Source organism: Aquarana catesbeiana, linkage group LG11 (genome assembly GCF_042186555.1).
Source record: "Aquarana catesbeiana isolate 2022-GZ linkage group LG11, ASM4218655v1, whole genome shotgun sequence".
Classification (NCBI taxonomy): Eukaryota; Metazoa; Chordata; class Amphibia; order Anura; family Ranidae; genus Aquarana; species Aquarana catesbeiana.
The window spans coordinates 69870096-69892691 of NC_133334.1; the positions used below are offsets into that span (position 1 = coordinate 69870096).

General features: G+C 42.3%; 1 protein-coding gene across 1 annotated transcript in view; it reads left to right on the forward strand.

The window, feature by feature from the left end:
- Window positions 1-7047, forward strand: part of LGR4 (leucine rich repeat containing G protein-coupled receptor 4) — a 164780-nt gene extending 157733 nt beyond the window's left edge. The window contains exon 18 of the mRNA XM_073604539.1: window positions 151-7047. Within this exon, the coding sequence (XP_073460640.1) occupies window positions 151-1427 (1277 nt within the window). The 3' untranslated portion in view covers window positions 1428-7047. The remainder of the gene's footprint in view (window positions 1-150) is intronic.
- Window positions 7048-22596: the final 15549 nt, after the last annotated feature.

The window sequence follows — 22596 nt, forward strand, 5'->3', positions numbered from 1 at the left end:
GTGCAAGCATTGATAGATATCAACTTTCACTAAATCAGATAAACCATCTGTTTATGTTCAACTAGTCTTTATCTGATGCAGATATTATTATTTTATGTCTATTTCTAGTTTAATCATTTATATTAAAACTTTTTTTTTTTTTTTTTTCAGGCGCTTTCAAACCTTGTGAGTACCTCCTTGGCAGCTGGATGATTCGGCTGACGGTGTGGTTCATCTTCCTTTTAGCCCTCATCTTCAACATCGTTGTCATTGTGACCATGTTTGCTTCATGCTCTTCACTGACATCCTCAAAATTCTTCATTGGTCTCCTCTCTGTCTCCAATCTCTTCATGGGCATTTATACTGGCATTTTGACAGTACTGGACACTGTCTCTTGGGGACATTTTGCAGAGTTTGGCATCTGGTGGGAAACTGGCAGTGGATGCAAAGTGGCTGGGTTCCTAGCAATTTTCTCTTCAGAGAGTGCCATTTTTTTCTTGACCTTGGCAGCCATCGAACGGAGTTTGTCTGCAAAGGATATAATTAAGAAGGAAAAGAGCCAGCATTTAAAGAAATTTCAGATTGCATCAATTCTTGCTCTGTTTCTTGCCATAGCAGCTGGATGCTTGCCATTATTTCATGTCGGAGAGTTTTCTTCCTCTCCTCTTTGCTTGCCTTTCCCGACAGGAGAAACGCCCTCCCTGGGCTTTACAGTTACCTTGGTTCTTCTTAACTCGCTGGCTTTTTTGGTCATGGTTATCACCTACACTAAACTGTATTGCACATTGGACAAGGAAGACCTCTCAGAAAGTGCAGAATCCAGTATGATCAAACATGTGGCTTGGCTGATCTTCACCAACTGCATCTTCTTTTGTCCTGTTGCTTTCTTCTCCTTTGCACCACTGATCACAGCGATTTCCATAACTCCGGAAATCATGAAATCTGTAACTTTGATATTTTTCCCTTTGCCAGCTTGCCTCAATCCAGTACTGTATGTGTTTTTCAACCCCAAGTTCAAAGAAGACTGGAAACTTTTGAAGTGGCACTTGACAAAGCGAAATGGCTCTGTTGCAGTTGCAACCAATGCGCAGAGAGGATGCGTGACTCAAGATTTTTATTATGACTTTGGAATGTACTCCCACCTACAAGGTAACTTTGCAGTGTGTGATTACTGTGAGACTGTTCTATTAAAGAATCCACTTCCTTGCAAACACTTGATAAAGTCTCACAGTTGTCCTACGTTAGCAGTTGTGCCTTGCCACCGATCGGAAAACTACTGGTCAGACTTTGGTACTCAGTCAGCCCATTCAGATTGTGCAGACGAGGAAGATTCTTTTGTATCAGACAGTTCTGATCAGGTCCAGGCCTGTGGTCGTGCCTGCTTTTACCAGAGTCGTGGATTTCCCTTGGTTCGTTATGCATATAATATACCGAGAATGAAAGACTGAGACAAAACTTCTAAACTTATTTCTGAAGGACTGTAGCAGTGGCCATAGAGCACAAATCATTAAGGACCCAATAGCAAAGGGAGCACTTTTGCAAGCACATCGCTTAGAAGAAGGGAAGTGGACAAGGGCTTTAGGACTCAGACAAAACCCTTTGAGGTCTTTGAAGCAACATGTGCTGAGTTGAAAAACTCTAATATACACAGTAATGCCTCTGAGGAAGTCAAAAGACTTTTAAAAAAATAATGTGTAAACCAAAATTTTACCTGAAACGTTTTTGTTTGTGTTCTAATCTTTGTAATGTTGTATTTGTTTTCCTTTTTTATATTGTGTTTTATGTCTGTTTTGAATTTTTTTTAAATGTTGTATAGTTCTCACATACTACCGTGTAGGTATTTGAGGGAATGCCATTTGAAGAAGGTCTTGTGCTCTTAAGCATTCCACAGTGTTCTTTTCCCTAAATTGAATGCTCATGTGGTTTGCAGATCTTAGATCTCACGTGGTTTGCAGAGCTTGTATTTCATGTGCACAGGTCTCCATGAAAAATTTTTTTTAATGGAAACATGTACTTGGTACATATTTGCAAAGTGTACCTGTAACCAAAAATGTTTTTGTTTAATTTGGATAGAGTGGGAAAGAATTAGAACCCATGTCAGGTTTTACTAACATCCAGGGATCCATTGGTGAGATTTTGCCTCACTTTCTTTGTTCTGAAGGCAGCGTTTTACCAGACAGGGAAAGAGAAAATTGAAAAGCTGACAGGTTTTTGAGCATTGTCTTATTGTCTGTGCTTCTTTTGGAAGTTCTGTTCTGTTCCCTTTTTCTGTCTGGAGTTGTCCTTCTGTATAGTGAGTAAGGAGAAATCTCCACATAGCAGTAAAGCCTAACAAGGGTTCTAATTTTTCCCCACTGTATAGACATAAAAAAAAAAATGCTATCAATACACTCACTAGCTTCCAGGTTGTCTAGGAGGCTGCACAAGGTGTCTGTTTTTACGATGCAGGTCTTCTCAGACACAAGTTCCTTGTGATTTGAATGCAAGTCTAGATTTTCTGAAAGTGCACAGGCCTTAGCACGTTGCCCACCTACCCCTTATTTGATCACACACGTAACCTACCCAGAAGTAAGTTTGTTCTGTTTGGTTTTTTTGTAACATTGTCAAGAAGAAAATGGGAGGAGAATGTGGTCATGGTAATGACAGGCAGAATGGGTACTTCAAAACTTGGCAGGTATTTAGGTAAATCTGCATAGAGAAATGAATGACTTTAAAGCTAATAATCAACCAATTTTATTTTTTTTTTCATTTGGATTTAATGAGGAAAGGTTATAACCTCTGTGGGGTTCCATTGCTGTTTTAGTCCCTTCTGAGGAAATTACTATAATTCCAGTGAGAGTAATTAACCAGACTAAGTGAGAGAAAATATCGAATGGGACCCAGACGGCAGTTAAAACCTGGGTGTGCAGGAAAAGCAGCAAAAAGCAAAATTTATTTGAACTTGATCATAAAAATCAACAAGTTTCAGGGGTACAAATGTCTCCCTTTATTAGGGCTTGGTACGGTAACACTATGTACATTACACAGGATCCTGGAGAGGTAATTGGAATGATCACTCCAGATATCGGTTAAGTTAGTTAAAATCTAACAGAGGCTCTAACAAAAAAAATGTCTGGAGTTAAATTTAAATACCAATCAAATGTCAAAATTATCGACACTTTGAATATTTTAAAAACTTGACTGACACTATTTTAGGTGTACAAAAGTAACTATAGTGCTGATAAGCATTTCCATCTGCCTTTGCCATAGAGAGCAGTCTGTAGTATGGTGAACACTCTTCGCATGGTGCCTTGGAGTCACTAAACACAGGAGTGCTCATATAGGTTGGTATGGTGCATAACAGTATCCTGAAGTGAAGCATTAATCATTTATCCATACCCATGTACCTTGTGTGCGTAATAACTCCAGATAACTTGCTGTTGGGTCTCATTTGGGGTGCTCTCTCAGTTTGCAATACTGTGATCAGTATTGCAATGCATTGCTGCTGTAGCAAAATACATGTTTTGTTGAAAACCATTTTTCAAATGAACATCAGGTATGGGCCAATAGTGTGAAGATTCAAGGTTTGATGATTTTAAAATGGATCTGTTGCAATCAATTAAAAATAGGCATTTCTGATGGATGGAAATTTGTTTCATCACCTAAAGGAATCTTACAGTTAACTGAAAAATGCCCCTCTGTGTAAAGGCTGTTCAGTTATGTTGGATATGCAAGGAAATGTCTTTTGTCTGTTTATTATGCTGAAAAGTATATTTTAAGACCATGTATGGGGTCATAAGATTTCTTTGTGAATAGCCAATATAAGAATATAGTAAGAAAAAAAAATCAAAGTGGAAAAATGGGAAACCCTCAGTATTCTGTCAAACTTTTGTGATCACAAGGACTAAAACTATGTCAATAAAGCTAAACTTTAGGCAAATGGGTAAAAACACAAAACACAGAAAAAAATTAAAAATTATATATATATAATGTATATGTATTTTTTTTTAGGGAGCCGTTTTACCTGTTAAAACACTTATATTTCTCTTCATTTATTAGATTTAGACTGGGTTCACACTGATGCAAAATGGATGAGGGTTTTTCCGCATCCAATTCGCATGACTGGAGAGTGTGACCGGCTGTCAATGGAGCCAGTTCACACAGCTCTGGGCCAGCCACGGCTCTGTTTCAGGTGCAAATTCAGGCAAAAATTCGGACTTGATTTGCGCTTAAAATGCTGACCGGGAACGCATCAGACCCCCTGCTGTGAGCCGTGGCCGTAGCAAGAGTGAACCCAGGATTTAAGAGCTCTACCACGTCACACAGGGTAGGAGACCTGATTTTTCCCTCCTGCTATTACAGAACAGTTATAGGTCTCCTCCCCACCCCCAACCTGTGATAGAAGAAGTGGCAGACTGATGAGCTCAACTTTGCCACTCTGCATGCTCATTGAACTGCAGCACAACTGATTGGCTCCTTGTGGTTCTTCCCTTCCCTTCCCACCCCTACACACACCCTCAGTATGAGCTCTACTGCACATAATCTGCAAGAGGCTAATTCCAAGTCAAATTTGGGTGCTTGCATTTAGGTAAAAAAAAAACCTTTAAGGATGTATTACCCGATACAGAGCTGCATTAATGGGTGTTCTTTTAGATCTGCCCGGAGTTCCGCTTTAGATAAGGTACGTTTGTTCAGGCTAGGTGACCTATATAGTATCAGCAGTGATGGCTTAGTCGGTTATTGCTTTTCTGGTCAGTTTTCCAATCCGGTGCTAATTTAATAGCAGGGTGCTTTATGTATCTCTTAGCAACAAATGATGTGATGAGTTTTATGTTCTAAATGTCAATGCATAAGCTACAACTTTCTCCAGGTTGTTATGAGGTACATTTTGTGTTTTAAAAAATCTCCACTGTATGTATATTTCTGCTGTCCAAGTTGCCTTGATCATGTTTTTTGTATCCATTTGTACTATACATAGAATAGACTGCAGTGCATCTTGACTCTGTGACAGACAAATGCTGCGTACACACAATGGGAATTTCCGACAACAAATGTTTGATGGGAGCCTGTTGTCGGAAATTCTGACAGTGTAGGCTCCATCGGACATTTTTTGTCAGAATTTCCAACAACAAAAATTTGAGAGCTGGTTCCAATCGTGTGTGCACAATTCCGAAGCACAAAATTCCACGCATGCTCGGAATCAAGCAGAAGAGCCGCACTGGCTATTGAACTTCATTTTTCTCGGCTCGTCGTACGTGTTGTACGTCACCGCATTCTTGACATTCGGAATTTCCAACAACATTTGTGTGACCGTGTGTATGCAAGACAAGTTTGAGCCAACATCCGTTGAAAATAAATCTAGGACTTTGTTGTCGGAATGTCCGATCGTGTGTACGCAGCATAAGGTCGACCATGCATAGAGCGAATTCCATTTCTGCTAGAATTATCCACAAATTGCTTTTATTAAGGCCTCTTACCTGGGCTTTACACTCAGGTCCACCTGTCAGTTTTTAGGGGAGACCAGACTGGAAGCTCATTGCAGGCCTATGAGCAGGGAGATGTAAGAGGACTCGTGTCCATTTACAAAATACTGAGAGGCACTGGGAACTTTTAGACTTGCAAGTGTAGTCAGATGAAGGAAAACTTCAAACAAGCTCAACAGCTCTGGCAAAGTGGCTCCCACACAGCAAGGCTTCCCTCGATGGGTACCCAACCATACCTCAAACCATAGATACATAAGGGAGCGGCAGAACAAAATTGGATAAGAATTCAAGATAATTTTAATTGTTGATAAAAGTCATACAAAAACAGTCAGTGTTTGGGGACAACAGGGCTCAATACAAGATAAAACTTGGATAATCTCAGATGGAGTCCATGGTTGCTCAGCACCTGCTGTAATTTTGTTCCTTCATGACTAGGGTTCAGTACAGGTTCTAATATAGTTCTGTGAAGTCACTGTTTTCTCTGAGTTCATCCAAGTTTTATCCCGTGTTGAGCCCTGATGAAGGGGGAGTGGTGTTGCCCCGAAACGTGTTGGCTGTTTTTGTATGACTTTTAAAATCCACAATTAAAATGATCTTGGACTTGTTTATCTGATTTGGGTCTGGTGCTCCAACAGTGCCAGTGCGTCCAGCTGCAATCACTGCAGGTAATCACTGGCTATGCAGAGAGTAACAAATAACTGAGGCTGCCAGTGACCTGTCATTATAGTGAATGAGATCGGTGGCTGCACCTAACAGCAGAGATCTGCAAAAGGAATCTGATTCCTGCCGCTACTATTCACATCGGCCCTAATTGGTGAATGTAGCCTAATAGTTCATATGTAGTTGCTAATCATTATCATGTCACACACACTTTTTATTTTTTTTATTTTAAAAGTTTGTCTTAAATAAACCCTAAAGATGGGTTAATGACTTGTCTATTTGATGTTTAAAAATTAATCTGCAAACAAAGCATTGGTACCATATTTTGATCACAGATTTGATGATTTAATTTGATAACACAATGGAATAAACTGATGGGTCTACTCTAACTAATTATGAGCACTTAACTGCAGAATCCATTATTAGTCCAAGCTTTTATTTTTTTTAAGCTTTTAATCAGCCTATATTTAACTTAACTTGCAGACAAAAACATAATTCATTAGACAATGGTCCTTTTTTATCTTTTGTACCTTTTGAATTATGGGTAGTTATTTGTATTGTGTTGTCATCTGTCTTTAGAATTGTTAAATGTTGTTGTTCATTGTACTCGCAAAAAAGCACAAGTTGTCAAATCTTGATTCCTTGCCACCATTACTTTGTTGTTCTCTAGAGACATTCCAGTCTTGACAGTGAAGCTAGATTGAAGTTTTACAAACTAAGCTGTATATAGTGAGCATATTTTTGTATCTTTGTACTGTAAATTATTTGATAGAGCACAAGGACAGGATGTATAGCTTCAGTTTATTTTGTCAATTAAAGCTACCTCCTAAAACTGTATTGGCTGCCAGTAGCAGAATAAATTGGTTTATATACTTTTTTTTTTTTCTTGCATTGTACATAAGTTTTTTGTACATAGATGCTGTAATAAAGAAAAGTTGTATATTAATCGAGGTAGGGGGTTTATGTTCTGTAAGTTGTAATTTTTTATATGCAAAGCTTTTAACAAGTAAAGAATTGTTTTCCATTGTGAGTTTTTCTTTGGCATGGGGTAAGTCATCTAAGGTGAGGATTAAATCTTTTTCAACTGTGTCTCTTATAACTCCTTTAACAAAGGAGATTGGCATCCAAATGTTACAGTGTAAGACATGTTGTGCTAATGATTGTCACCTGTTTTTAAAGTGGTCCTAGTATCAAATATAACCTCCTGCTACAAAAAAAAAAGTAAAGCGTAATGGTCTAGGATCTCAACGCAGCCACTCATGACCAAATGTCTGGGCACTTGGTTATATGATTTCTGATGCTGGGCTAGTTTATTCTTACGTTCAACAGAGATTACATGAACAAATGCCTGGGTGCTTAGGTATGCAAATAGAAGCTATGGGGTTCCAAAGTGGCAATGCTGCCAAAAAAAAAAAAAAATAAGTATTGTGATCTACGAATAACTTTACCATCTTTTAGTGTAGCATGGCGGGAAGGTTGGAAGTGGTTTATATTTGATCCACTTTAACGCGATATTTAACAAAAAAAAAAAAAAAAGTGCTGATAAATATTGTTTAAAAACTCTTAAGTCCAATTCACAAACGGACCAGAGAGTAAAAAGTAGTGATGCACCGAAATTTCGTCCGCCAAAACATATCGGCCAAAAATGGCCTTTTCGGCAAAATGCCGAAAAGGAAATCTCGCCGAAAATGGGGGCGGGGCCTTGGCAGGGCCCCGTCCCTGGTGCTGGCCGTTACGGGGGTGTCCTTCTGGCACTGCGTGCCGCAGTCCTCTCCTCTCTTCTCCTCCTCCCCTCTCGCCGAGATCTCCGTTGTGTCACCATCTCCTGTAATGTGTCTGCAGTCTCTGACCATCTCCAGTACCATGTCCCCAGTCTCTGACCATCTCCTGTACCATGTCCCCAGTCTCTGACCATCTCCTGTACCATGTCCCCAGTCTCTGACCATCTCCTGTATAAAAATATTTTTAAAACCAGTCACTTTCGGTATCGGTGCTGTTTCGGTATCGGTTTTCGACCTAGTGTATTTTTAATTTTTGGTATCGGTTTCGGCACCAAAAAACCCATTCGGTGCATCCCTCGTAAAAAGGCATGCGATCTTCACCACCAGGGTTTTGCTGGCGATATCACATGCAGTATTTTTCAAAAAAAATTCTATTTATTTTCTCCTCATTTTTAATTGTCCGCCTTTTTTTTTTTTTTTTACAGCTGCTGAGTCATCCGTTAGGTACGTGGCAGCCGGCTTCCTGGCCCGCTCCTTAACAACCAGCACATTGCGATAAATTACTGCAATAATGCAGTATTTACCGCTAATTTAAACAAATACCGCATTAACGCAAGTTTCTTAATGAACTGAACATTTGCACAGTTGTCACCGCATGTGGTATTTTACCGAATTTTATTAGCCGTTCTTTAACTCTTAATGAATTGACTCCATTGTAATGAGCTTAGCAACTTAAATAAATCAGCAGTTTAAATGCTATACCTTTCTTATACATAAAGATTTTCCCATGATCAGCTTAACTTAAAGTGGTATTGAACGCAAACATTTATTATATTGCAGCCTGCCAATTCTTAGATGTGATATTTCTATTTGTTTCCTTTTTAGGCTTGCTTTCTTATATTTTCATCTGGTGATCTGGGCAGTGAGTCTATTGTTTATCACAAGCTCAAGCTCTCCAACAGAATTTATCAATTTACATGGATGAGACAATGCACTTTACACTGGCAGGGGTGGTTAAATAGATCAGCTTTTATTTATACATGTAAAACCTCTATCCCAAAAGGAAAAAAAAACTGTTGCTGTAACTGATTATAAAGTGTGAGCTGGAGTTTGGCTTCAATATGTTACTGTATTCAAATCTGCTAATACATTTAACACCCCCCCCCCCCCCCGACTGACAATGCTCCTGGATCACCAGGTGAAAGCGGGGGGGGGAGCACCGATGCACCCATTACATCTAATGATTGGTAAGCTGCAATATAATACATTTTAAGGTATTGGGTTTAAAGTGGAACTAAAAGAAAAAAAATGTTACCCTTGTTCCAACAGTCTGATGCCGGCGAAGTCCCTTACCGACGCCAGAATCTTCTCCCTAGTATCTTCTTGATGCCAAACTTCAGCCGTCTTGATTAACGGGTTGAAACCATTCCCATACATGCATAGGAGTGTAGTAATCCCGTTACAAAGATAGGGTGCCGGAGTGTATGTGAAGCTGTGCATGCTCCGCTCATTCTTCATTCTAGAGGGGATTGCAGAGAGTCAGGTAAGTGTATTGAATTGAAAACAGACCTTGCGAGTCTCATCTGCAATAAGGGCCCTTTAGGTATGTCTGCAGCTTCATAGTACATGAAGTGCACTGCTTGTTTTCATGAGTACATTTCTAAAGGTATCTAGCAGTACTTGCATTTAGGGCTGTGTTTGCCCAGGGAAGAATGCAGGCTGGCATTCATCAATGGGCACATACTGCCAGAAAACACTAATACCGCTAGGTGCGCACTGTGCACCCGCAGCAGCTGTTGGCTCTCATATAGTAGGACAGGCTTCCAGCAGTGAGGCTGAATGGTGCACCTGTGACTTCTGCCCACACCCAAATGCCAGATTCTCATCAACTGGGGTTAAATGCCAAGTGTAAATGGGGATTCGAAAGGACTGAAAAGCATCACTAATTAACAACTCTAAAGTATTGCATATCCTCCAACAAAGAAAAAATAAAAATATGGGGCTAGGGATGGCGTGCAAGTCGTTGCTGTATACACAAATCAGTAACCTAAATAAACCCTCCCTATTTCCAGCCTTTGCCATTCATAAATTAATTGTGTTACATGGGAAACCCCCCTGTCTGAGAACAAGCATATTAAATGTTTATAATTTAATTAGGGGTTATCTAACTATTTTATGGAGTAGATAATTTATTCTTTTATCAAATTTTTAAATCTGCTCTGATTTACCACCAGCTGTATTTTCTAAAGAAAAACACATGCCAGAGTACACCACCCTTTGGATACTGCCAAAAGAAATGTTGCAACATGATCTATGATGCTTTGCTACTGTAGTTGCAGTATTCCTGAAGTTACATTTGTCTCTCTGAATGCTGTGTGCAAATCAAGTCCAGCTGATGCTTAAGAAGGCTGCAGAGCACCCAAGGTGTATGACACTTATCATATAGGGGCTGTGAGGACCAAGCAAAGGAAGTTAAACCCTTTGGCCAACCAATTGTTAAAGGTCTGAAAGTGTTTTTTTTTTTTATTGGTTTTTTTTTTTTTTTTTTTTTCAATTTTTGTTTAATAGCTCAGTGTTCCTCAACTCCAATCCTCAAGGCACCCCAACCAGTCATGTTTTCAGGCTTCCCATTGTTTTGCACAGGCGATTTGATCAGTTTCATAGCCGTGTCGTTTGAGGGAAATCCTGAAAACGTGACCTGTTGGGGCGCCTTGAGGACTGGAGTTGAGAAACACTGTAATAGCTTATCTTAATTGTAGACTTGGTCTGTCTTATTGCCTTCAAACCAGCTCATCTGGCGCCTATCAATTTGAAGGAGTAGTAGCTCTAGTGCAAGGAATTTCCAAAACAAAAAAACATGCAGTGTATTTTAAATTGAGCAATCCTGCAATTTTTTTAGTCAATGTCTATTTAAAACCTTGGGATTTATAATACAAGGGTCGAAAGTGAACCTGTGTCAAACCCAAGAGTCCACAAAACAAACTCACCAGGTTAAAGCAGATTTTAACTCTAAAATTGAACTGTTGTCCTCTTCAGCCACCGTCCTTTTTTCTATCCTAGACCAGAATGACATGTCATGTGCTCTCAGAGCCTCCTGGGGTATGTAGGCACATATGTCCCAGGGAGGAACTGGCTCCCATTCCGGAAAGGAGTAGAGGGCTAGGCCTGGCGGCACATGATTGGGAGGCAACATGTTTAAACCGGAAAGTGAGAGCCTCCTCCCGGTGATGTCATAGAGGAAGATGGTAGCACTGGACTTGATGGCAGCAAACAAGCATATTGCAGCAGGACAATGCTGAATGCACTGGGTGGGTAAGTATTTGAATTGAGGACAACCCAGCTTCAGGTAAGCAGAGGTTAAAAAAAAAAGGGGGGGGTGGAGGAAATGAAGTTGCTCTTCATTTTACACTATGATGGTTTGTTTCGGAGTCCAAAAAGATTTGATCCCATATGGTATGTCACTTTGCTCTGATTGCTTTTATTACAAACAGAAGCATTTAAACCCATTTATACATGGGTTGCCAATAAGACCAAGTTCATCCTACAATAAAAATGGGAAATGTAGATCTGCCCTTTGTCTGTTTTGCTCTACCTACTGATGTAGCATGATTTTGTTTTCAGACTTGGATACAGAAAGGGAGCAAATTCTCAGTGAAAGGGCTCCACTAAACTGATTAGTGTGTACCGGTTCTGGTTGGGCATTAAAACATGGTATCCTCTTAACAGATGAATAACACCTTGTTACACACAACCAACCCATTTTGTTACTTAATGCAAAAGCTATAAACAATAAAGCATATCGGAAGTAAAGTTCTACTACTCAACTGTATAGTAAGGTAACTAAGTTTTCAAAATAAAACCTGGGGATGACCTACTGATCATGCCAAATTTCAATGGGGGTAGGGCAGGAGTGGAGCAGGGGGTGGGGATGATGATGACATTCAAAGCAAGCGGTCTGGGTCAAGAGTGTAGAGGCTAAACCTAATACCTCCTCCAATGCAAATTCCTCCCTCCCTGAATTGTTCTCATTGGACCTTGGCAAGGCATTGCTGGTGAGTTCCCTCCCCTCATATCCAATGGTAGCACCTGTACAGCTGCAAAAGGTAACATATACTTGCAGTTTGTATAGGAGTCTGTGTCATCAGGTGGAACATGTAATTTCTCTTCTCTAGCACCCCCTTCCATGTGACAGGTCACGTCCCAGTTTGCATTTAAAGGTGGCTGCAGGCAGAGGGATCTCCAGATCAGTAATATCACAAAGTGCCTTTGGTGTCTATTGCAACAGATTTACTTAGCCACACAGTGCTTCCCTTCCTCTTTCCCCTACATTAAGACACTGTGCATAAGGTGGCTGCTCCCCCTGGATGTCCACCCACCCCCTATCCTGGCCCTGTACTCTACTATGGTATTGGCGTACTGGATCCACGCCCAGATGTGCACTACAGGTCACCATCACAAGCAAGAGCAAGGCAGTAAACAATCCATATCTGTACGTCTCATGAAAGTCTAAATAACCGAGAGGGGAGAGACTTGGGTAGACCTTGTGATATCAGCATGAGCCATAATAATAATTCCAGACACACCCCTCCTGCTACAGGCCAATCATAGAAACGTTGCTGAGACGGATCACCCTGAAGTTGTTTGGGCTGGGGACAACATTATTAAAGTTAGAAAGAAATCAAGGACACATTTTACCTCAAGGATGAAGTTGGGTACACTTTTTTTTTCCTTGGGGACAGCCTCTAAAATTGGGGACCGTTCCCAGAAACTGGGGATGTCTGGGGTCTCTACTTTATAGACCACTAAACATGGAAAAGGCTACCTTTTGAATAGCATGCTGAAAAAAATATGTTGCTGATAACATAAGGTTCCCCATTCTGTGCTAAGCATTGGTGTAGTATACCTGCCTGTAGATCTATGCTGTGTTGCCAGGCCTGACGACCCCAAACTGAGTGGGGAAAAAAATGGGGAAGTCAGTTGTACACAGAGCACCTTCACTTCTCAAAAATTTGCAATGAATCGTCAACACGATCAAACTGAGCTGATACTTTTCTTATCACCACCACACTAAAATAGCAAGCTCAAGACAGATCAGGATAAATCAAGCATACCAGGTAGGAATGTATAAACAATACTTAGTCAGGGGCTGTAAATCCTCAAAGGGCTTTTAAATAAGCCCAGTTGTAAAATCGCCATGTCATAAATCCTCTGCAGGACATCAACAGGCTCTAAAATATCCTGGTCATAATTGTCTGTCACTGTTGTAAAACCATTTAGAAGCAATACAAATTTAAAATGTGTAGTGCTTACTTGACCTGAAACTGCTCTTTTCATACATCTTTAGTTCTCAAACTCTACACATAATCCATAACCACAGGTACCGTATTTATCGGTGGAAAAAAAATTTTAGGAGGGAAGTTTAAGGAAAAGAAACTTACATTAAAATGCCAATCAATGCAGCCTCATCAGTGTTCATCTGCAGCCTTGTTAGTGTCATTGCAGCTTTTTCAGTGTCAGTGCAGCCTTGACCCAGTGTCCATTGCAGCCTTGTCAGTGCAGCTTTGCCCCAGTGCAGCCTTGTCAGTGCAGCTTTGCCCCAGTGCAGCCTTGTCAGTGCAGCTTTGCCCCAGTGCAGCCTTGTCAGTGCAGCTTTGCCCCAGTGCAGCCTTGTCAGTGCAGCTTTGCCCCAGTGCAGCCTTGTCAGTGCAGCTTTGCCCCAGTGCAGCCTTGTCAGTGCAGCTTTGCCCCAGTGCAGCCTTGTCAGTGCAGCTTTGCCCCAGTGCAGTCTTGTCAGTGCAGCTTTGCCCCAGTGCAGCCTTGTCAGTGCAGCTTTGCCCCAGTGCAGCCTTGTCAGTGCAGCTTTGCCCCAGTGCAGCCTTGTCAGTGCAGCCTTGTCCCCAGTGTCCATGCCTACCACCTGCCGCCGCCGCCGACATACACATGCATGTAGTTTTAAATATGGCGCCGCGGAGTTCGGAGGGACTCGGCGCCGGCGGAACTGAACTAACGCCGCCGAGATACACATAGTCGAGTGTATTCGGCTCTTTCCGGCGCCGCTCACAGTCCCGCCCAGTCCCGCCCTATGATGGACATAACACAGGTCCAACAGGCGGGACTGGGCGTGACTGTGAGCGGCGCCGGAAAGAGCCGAATACACTCGACTATGTGTATCTCGGCTCTGTGATTTCGGCGGCGCTCGTTCAGCTCCGCCGAGTCTCTCCGAACTCCGCGGCACCATATTTAAAATTACTCGCTATGTGAATGTCGGCGGCGATCGCCGCCGATAGCTCACAATTAGCGGGGATCGGCGTATAACACGCACCCACGATTTTCCCCTGATTTTAAGGGGAAAAAAGTGCGTGTTATACGCCGAAAGGCATTCCTAACTAGCATCTACCTGTATGTAAGAAAATCCATTAGAGACCAAACACCCCTTTATTATGAGGTTCAGAAAGCTGATGGGCCACATTCCCTTCTTCTGAAGAAGCCATACATACTGTAAGATCTGTGTAGTATTTCATGTCTATTACCGGAAGTCATAATTTTATTCTGTGCAGTAATGTGTTGGTTGTTGGACTCTAAAACATGATCATTTGGACATAATTGGAATGTATTATAGAATAAATAATATTTGGAAGAATTGGCAATAAAGAACTGTTAGGTGAAATATAATGAAATAATAGCAAGCAAAACTGATGTAGATTTTTAATAGAGGTGGCACAATTGTTGCAGCAAACATCTACATGCCACCAATGCTGCAACTTTACCTGTGTCATCTATGGTGGTATAGATGTCACTGTTCTAACAAATGGCTCATAGATTTCTGCATAGGTGATACATGGATATTGTTGCCATGTGTCAGCTGTTACATCAATCTATGGGGTTGATTTGCTATAACTGGAAGCTGATTGGTTTCTATGCAGAGCTGCACCAGATTTTGCACTCTTCAGTTTTAGTATATCAACCCCAATGTGTAACCTATGCACAATATGTGGCAGATAGAGTTGTGCAACATAGGTGCCATTGCACTGAATGCTTTAATATTGAAACACCTTGAGGTTTGTGGTTGTGTTGGTATGGTACTAAATTTTGTCCTCATACATATTTTGTCAGTGTGGTAGGATTGTGTTTTCAGACATTTTTTTGGTTGTGTCAAAACTGTACCAATTCTAGTTCTCTGGACATATTTGTGGTTATGTCAGTATGTTAATTATGTTGTTTTTAGGGACATGTTTCTGCTTGTAACTGTGTTAATTTGTTTATATTATTGCAAATGCTGGTAAATTTGATTTTGTGCTATATGCTGTGTTGAGAAGAGGGGAAAGGTTGCCAGCCTAGAGGATAAAGTATCCATCCACCCTAGTAGCCCATATATGGAGCCCAAACATGAAACGGAAGGAAGGAACTGTGTTGCCCCTTCTCCACCTTCCAAGTCTCAATCCCAGCCTCTTGTTGTGTTGAGGCTGGCAGGAGAAGTAACACTTGCCAAGGTACAGCTGTCAGGAATGCCCTTTTTTGCATTCCTGTCACCCGTACCACAGTGGATTAAGTGGTATAGTATATTGGTCCCAGCACTAATTGTGTATGGGACCAATATACTATACCACTTAATCCACTGCAGTCCTGTCAATAGCAAGCGCCATATCTGGTTGCAGTGCACTATGTGTGCCGCTGCTAGACCATCAGTCCTGTTTCAGCACGCCATGCAGAGTATGCCAGTATTACCTCCTACCCCCTATCCTGCTGCAGTCTTGGGCTCACCAACATTGAAAAGTTGCAAAGTATGTGTAAAATATTGATCTGATATAATATGCTGTTTTGCCTTGCTGTGTAATGTGTTATAGGATTATAATACCAGGGCTCAAAATTTCAAGTCCTGAGCTACTAGCCTGGCCTTAGAAGTTACTCTCCACCAGTTGCTCCACCGAACCCATACCCTGCCCCACCCCTAATTCCAACCCTTAATACGCCCTTGTAAATTACCATATTTTCTCTTTATTTTATTTATCACAGTAAGATCAATGCAATATGATTGCTGATTGCTGATATTGGTTATTTTTATTTGTTTTCTTATTCAGTGTAATAATTACAAATTATACTGAGGGCGGGGGTGGACAGGGCAGCCATCAGAAATTTTGGTGCCCCATACACAGCTTTAGGCCTGGACCCACAACACCCCCCTCCGTGCCTGACCACAAATATTCCCCAGGGCCAACACACTGGCCATCCCACCAAATCCACCCACTGGCCATCCCACAGCTCTACAGGCAGCCCCTACACCTGTACACATTCAGCCCCCCTCACATCTGTACACACTCAGCCCCCCTCACATCTGTACACACTCAGTCCCCCTCACACCTGTACACACTCTGCCCCCCCTCACACCTGTACACACTCAGCCCCCCCTCACATCTGTACACACTCAGCCCCCCTCACACCTGTACACACTCGGCCCCCTCACACCTGTACACACTCGGCCCCCCTCACACCTGTACACACTCGGCCCCCCTCACACCTGTACACACTCGGCCCCCCTCACACCTGTACACAGTCAGCCCCCCTCACACCTGTACACAGTCAGCCCCCCCACATCTGTACACACTCAGCCCCCCTCACATCTGTACACACTCAACCCCCCTCACACCTGTACACACTCGGCCCCCCTCACACCTGTACACACTCGGCCCCCCTCACACCTGTACACACTCGGCCCCCCTCACACCTGTACACACTCGGCCCCCCTCACACCTGTACACACTCGGCCCCCCTCACACCTGTACACACTCGGCCCCCCTCACACCTGTACACACTCGGCCCCCCTCACACCTGTACACACTTGGCCCCCCTCACACCTGTACAAACTCGGCCCTCCTCACACCTGTACACACTCGGCCCCCCTCACACCTGTACACACTCAGCACCCCCTCACATCTGTACACACTCGGCCCCCCTCACACCTGTACACACTCAGCACCCCCTCACACCTGTACACACTCAGCCCCCCCTCACACCTGTACACACTCGGCCCCCCCTCACACCTGTACACACTCGGCCCCCCCTCACACCTGTACACACTCTGCCCCCCCTCACACCTGTACACACTCAGCACTCCCTCACATCTGTACACACTCAGCCCCCTCACACCTTTACACACTCAGTCCTCCTGACACACATAGCACGCACACAACACACAACTCTGGCCCCCCTGTTCACAAACAGCCTGTCCTCACTTATACACACAAACCCTACTTGTAAAGAGGTCTTCCTAGTCCCAGTTCCTTTTCACAAAGCTGACACATGTCCCTGAGACTCAGAGAAGAGCTGCAGCCATCACAATCCAAAATACAGTACAAGCAGCACTCGCATGAGGAGTGCACATGCAGGAAGCAGCCTCAGGTGCCAGTAAAAAGCCAGATGTGAGCAAAATAGCAGAGAGCAGCAGCTGCTGACTCTTCTGTTGTGAATGAATGTATAGAGAAAGACAGGGCAGCCACGCCAATTGGAGGAGAAGAAGGGATAAGAAGCACCACCGCCATCTTTTCTCCTGGCAGGTGTGCTCCACTCGCCCTCAGCTTTTTTCTACTCATCAAATGCGAGTAGGCGAGCGGAAATTTTGAGGGATTATACTATAGTATTATACTATAAGGGCATTGTATATTATATCAGCCTGTCACCATCAAACAATGCCCCCCAAAACAGCAATATTTTCATGTCTACTTACAGTATTCCACAGCCACTATTTGCAGTGCAACATTACAGGCACTGCTATAAGGTGGGCTCCAAATCTCATTTCCTCTGGTGGACCCCGGTGTCCCAGTCTGACCCCGTACATTTATGTTATTCTTTATTTTCAGGGCAACCTGTGACCCACCTGGAACATCAGCATCGTACGTTGTTTTGTTCCCCATCTCTTATGTGTTATCAGCCATGGTGACCCTGGCTTCAGTCCACCATGTCAATAAGTACATTTTTTTTTATACACATCTTAACAATGGCTCCAGTGCAGGTGCTTGTGCTAGTAATTAAACACTGTTGACTATGAGCACCCAGCAAAATTATAGCCTCTGCTTTGTTTAGACTTCTGTAACACCTCTTATGAGGATATAGGGGCAAGATATCTTTGGACACTGTGTATTACAATGTACTGTATGTAGACCCTAACAACTTTTCTATTTGCTCCTTTTGGACTACTAACCACTTCAGTCCCGGAAGGATTTACCCCCTTTAATGACCAGGCCTTTTTTTGCGATACGGCACTGCGTTGCTTTACCTGACAATTGCGTGGTCATGCGATGTTGTACCCAAACAAAATTGATGTCCTTTTTTTTTTTCCCATGAATAGAGCTTCATTTTGTTGGATTTTTATCACCTCTTCGGTTTTTATTTTTTGTGCTACAAAGAAAAAAAAAAAAAGACTGACAATTTTGAAAAAAAAACAATATTTTTTACTTTCTGCTGTAATACATATCTAAAAAAAAATGTATTCATCAGTTTAAGTCAATATGTACATATTTTTGGGTAAAAAATCACAATAAGCATATATTGATTGGTTTGCGCAAAAGTTATAGCGTTTACAAAATAGGGAAAAGATTTAGGGACTTTATTTTATTGTTTTTACTAGTAATGGCGGGGATCAGCGTTTTTTTTTTTTTTTTTAGTGGGACTGCGACATTGCGATGGACAAATCTGACCCTAAGTGACACTTTTTGGTGACTAGTAACACCAATACAGTGATCAGTCCTGTAAAAATGCAGTGATCACTGTATAAATGGGACTGGCATGGAAAGGGTTAAGTGTTTCCTAGGGAGGTGTTTCTAACTGTGTGGGGGGCGGACTGACTGGCAGTAGAGAGAGATCGCTGTTTCTGATCACTAGGAACAGCTGATCTCTCTCTCCTCCCCTGTCAGAACTGGGATCCACCTTGTTTACATAGGCAGATCCCCGTTCTGCCTCTCTTCACCGAGATTGTGGGTGGCCAGTGGACCTTGAGTCCGCTAAACCCGTGCCCGCAGTACCACATGCACAGAAAGACGTACAGGTTTGCACAGCCGGGCCGCCTTGCCGCAGTATATATGCAGAAGGCAAGTGGTTAACCACTTCAGCCCGATAGGATTTGCCCCCTTAATGACCAGGCCATTTTTTGCAATACAGCACTGCGTTGCTTTAACTGACAGTTGCAGGGTCATGCAATGCTGTACCCAAACAAAATTAACTTCCTTTTTTCCCCACAAATAGAGCTTTCTTGTGGTGGTATTTGATCACCTCTGCGGTTTTTATTTTTTGCGCTATAAACAAAAAAAGAGCGTCAATTTTGAAAAAAAAAATATATATATTTTTTACTTTCTGCTATAATACATATCCAAAAAAAATATAAAAAAAAAATGTATTCATCAGTTTAAGCCAATATCTATTCTTCTACATATTTTTGGTAAAAAAGAATCGCAAATTGATTGGTTTGCGCAAAAGTTATAGCGTCTACAAAAAAGGGGATAGATTTATAGCATTTTTATTTATTTTCTGTTTACTAGTAATGGTGGCGATCTGCGATTTTTAGCGGGACTGCGACATTGCGACAGATCGGATACTTTTGACACTTTTTTGGGACCATTGACATTTATACAGCGATCGAAGCTAAAAATAGCCACTTATTACTGTATAAATGTCACTGGCAGGGAAGGGGTTAACACTAGGGGGCGATGAAGGGGTTAAGTGTGTCCTAGGGAGGTGTTTCTAACTGTGGGGACAGTGCACTGACTGGGAGTAGAGAGATATCTCTGTTTCTAATCACTCGAAACAGCAGATATCTTTCCTCTCCTTGACAGAATGGGGGATCTGTCTGTTTTCATTGACAGATCCCCCGTTATCACTCTCTCAGTAGCGATCGTGGGTGCCCGGAGGACATCGCAGCTGCCAGGCACATGCATCAGCTCCTACGTCACACGGCGTGTGTGCGCCTGCTAAGGCTAGTTAAAGGGCCGACGTACAGCTACGACTATTTGCCCAGGAGAGCCAACCTTTCGTAGTATAATGACGGCGGCAGGTCGGCTAGTGGTTAAATATGCCATCAAAAGCATTTGACAAAAACAAAAACCCCCACTGATCTGCTAGAGATTTAGTGAGCTGATGACTTTCTTTATACAGCTGTGGCCAAAAGTTTTGAGAATGACACAAATATTAATTTTCAAAAATCTGCTGCTTTAGTGTTTTTAGATCGTTTTGTCAGATGTTACTATGGTATACTGAAGTATAATTACAAGCATTTCATAGGTGTCAAAGGCTTTTATTGACAATTACATTAAAGTGGACCTGAATTTTTTTTTTTTTTTTAATGAAGACTTCTACCTGGTACAGTAGAGGATGTCAAGTCATCTGTGCCCAGTTTTGCCACGAAGAGTTAATCCAGCTCTAAGCAATCCTCTTGTCTTTTTGTAGTAAGATAAAAAAAGTCATAGATAAGTTTGTGTTGCCACATACCCCACTGCTGTGCCTGACATCTGATTTCTTAATCTCATAAACAGAGAGAGACCGAGAGAGAAAGAGAGTTCCAGCTTCACATCTCAGCATGATTGGGCATGCTGAAGTCATGTGGTGCCTTTCCTGTGTTTTGACTGGATGTTACTCAGGAATAGGAGAGGGTAGAGGTAGGCGGGGAGTCTTGTGACATCACGACTCAGTCCACGAGCTCCAGCAAAGAGACCCACCCACCAATTCCAGAGTTTTGCGGGGCTCTTACTGCTGAAGGGGGTGACATTTGCAAGGTAGGGATACATGCAGGAGGCTTGCATGCATATATACATTAATACTGTGCCATCAGTTTATACTGGGTGAGTGGTGGGTTTACATCCACTTTAAGTTTATGCAGAGTCAATATTTGCAGTGTTAACCCTTCTTTTTCAAGACCTCTGCAATTTGCCCTGCCATGCTGGCAATCATCTTCTAGGCCACATCCTGACTGATGGCAGCCCATTCTTGCATAATCAATGCTTGGAGTTTTTCAGAGTTTGTGGGGTTTTTGTTCAGTTGAGTAGGGATGAGCTGAGCACCCCCCGGTTCGGTTTGCACCAGAACATGCGAACAGACCAAAAATTTGTGCAAACACCGTTAAAGTCTATGGGACACGAACGTGAAAAATCAAAAGTGCTAATTTTAAAGGCTTATATGCATGTTATTGCCATAAAAAGTGTTTGGGGACCCGAGTCCTGCCCCAGGGGACATGTATCAATGCAAAAATTTCTTTTAAATCGGCCATTTTTTCAGAAGCAGTGATTTTAGGAATGCTTAAAGTGAAACAGTAAAAATGAAATATTCCTTTAAATATCGTGCCTGGGGGGTGTCCTTAGTATGCCTGCAAAGTAGCACATCTTTCCGCTGGGCTCAGCCCTTCCTTCTCTGAGCTGGCCGCTCACCTGTCGGCTAATTACCAGCTCCTATCTCTCCACAGTTACTCAGCTGTTGATGTTTTCCTGCTCGTCAGTCCTGCCTACTTAAGCCGTCCAGCCCAGAGGGTCACTGTCTTCGCCTTAGTCAACATCACAGAGACACTCTCCTGCAGTCCTGTTAAAAGACTTTCTTGGCTGACATCCCTTCTGGCTCCAGATCTGCAAGTTTTACTACGCTCATCTCCCTGGCTTCCTGACGTTTGGCTTGTATGACTATCTGTTCTGGTACTCTGGCTATGTTTTGACTAGGTTTTGTTCTATTTACTTTTATTATTAAACAAGTGTGATTTAACTGTACTTCTGTCTCGGTCTGATTTCATGGTTTCTGACACCATGTTTATAACAGTGCCACAGCAAAATTACATTTCTAAAGGAAAAAATGTCATTTAAAATTGCTCACGGTTGTAATGTATTGCCAGATCCCGGCAATATACATAAAATGGACGGGGGGGAACCCATGCCATTTTTTTTTTTTTTAATTCTCTCATAGAGCTCCCCTTAACCACTTCAATACACTATACGGTATTATATATTGTACACTGCACTATATACCCTGCACTGTGTTATATATACTACACTGCGTGCACTATATACTCTGAACTGCAGTATGTATACTATACGGACTGCACTATATACTCTGCTTAAAAATTGGGCCTTAGGTATTGGTGGTGGTAGAACACGGTAACCCCTCACAGTTACTCTTGTTGGGCGCAGGAACGGTCCCTGCTGTTAAATATTATTTCAGAAATTGTAATTACATGCCCCTGTTTAAACAGGGCAGAAACATTGGGCCTTAGGTGTTGGTGATGCCAGAACACTGTAACCCCTCACAGTTACTTTTGTTGGGTGCAGGAACGGTCCCTGATGTTAAATATTATTTCAGAGGCTGCTTGCCCTCTTTTAGTGGCCTGTGAGCGTCTGCCTCTCCTTGGAGGCCTTCCAGACATGATGGGTATTTGTTTATTTTTTATTTTTTTTAACACCGCAGTACACTGTATTATATATAATATATAAATCAAATACACTGCCACTAACCAGCCTGCCTAATCTAGCTCAATCTCTCTATCTTCGTCCGCTATAACACACTATATGGGCGCTGTGTAAACAGCCTTATATAGTGTGGGCATGGACTTAGTCCCCTTGAGCCATGATTGACTAAAGGCACCCTGCTTTTGGGCAATTATGGCTCTCACTGAGGAGCGTGCTTTGTTTGGCCAAAGCATGCAGGTCAGGTGTATGCTTTGGCCAATCATCATATAGCAATGCACTGTGTGGTCTTGCAGTGCATTATGGGGCACTCGAATTTGCCGCAAACTCCCCATAACATTTCCTGTT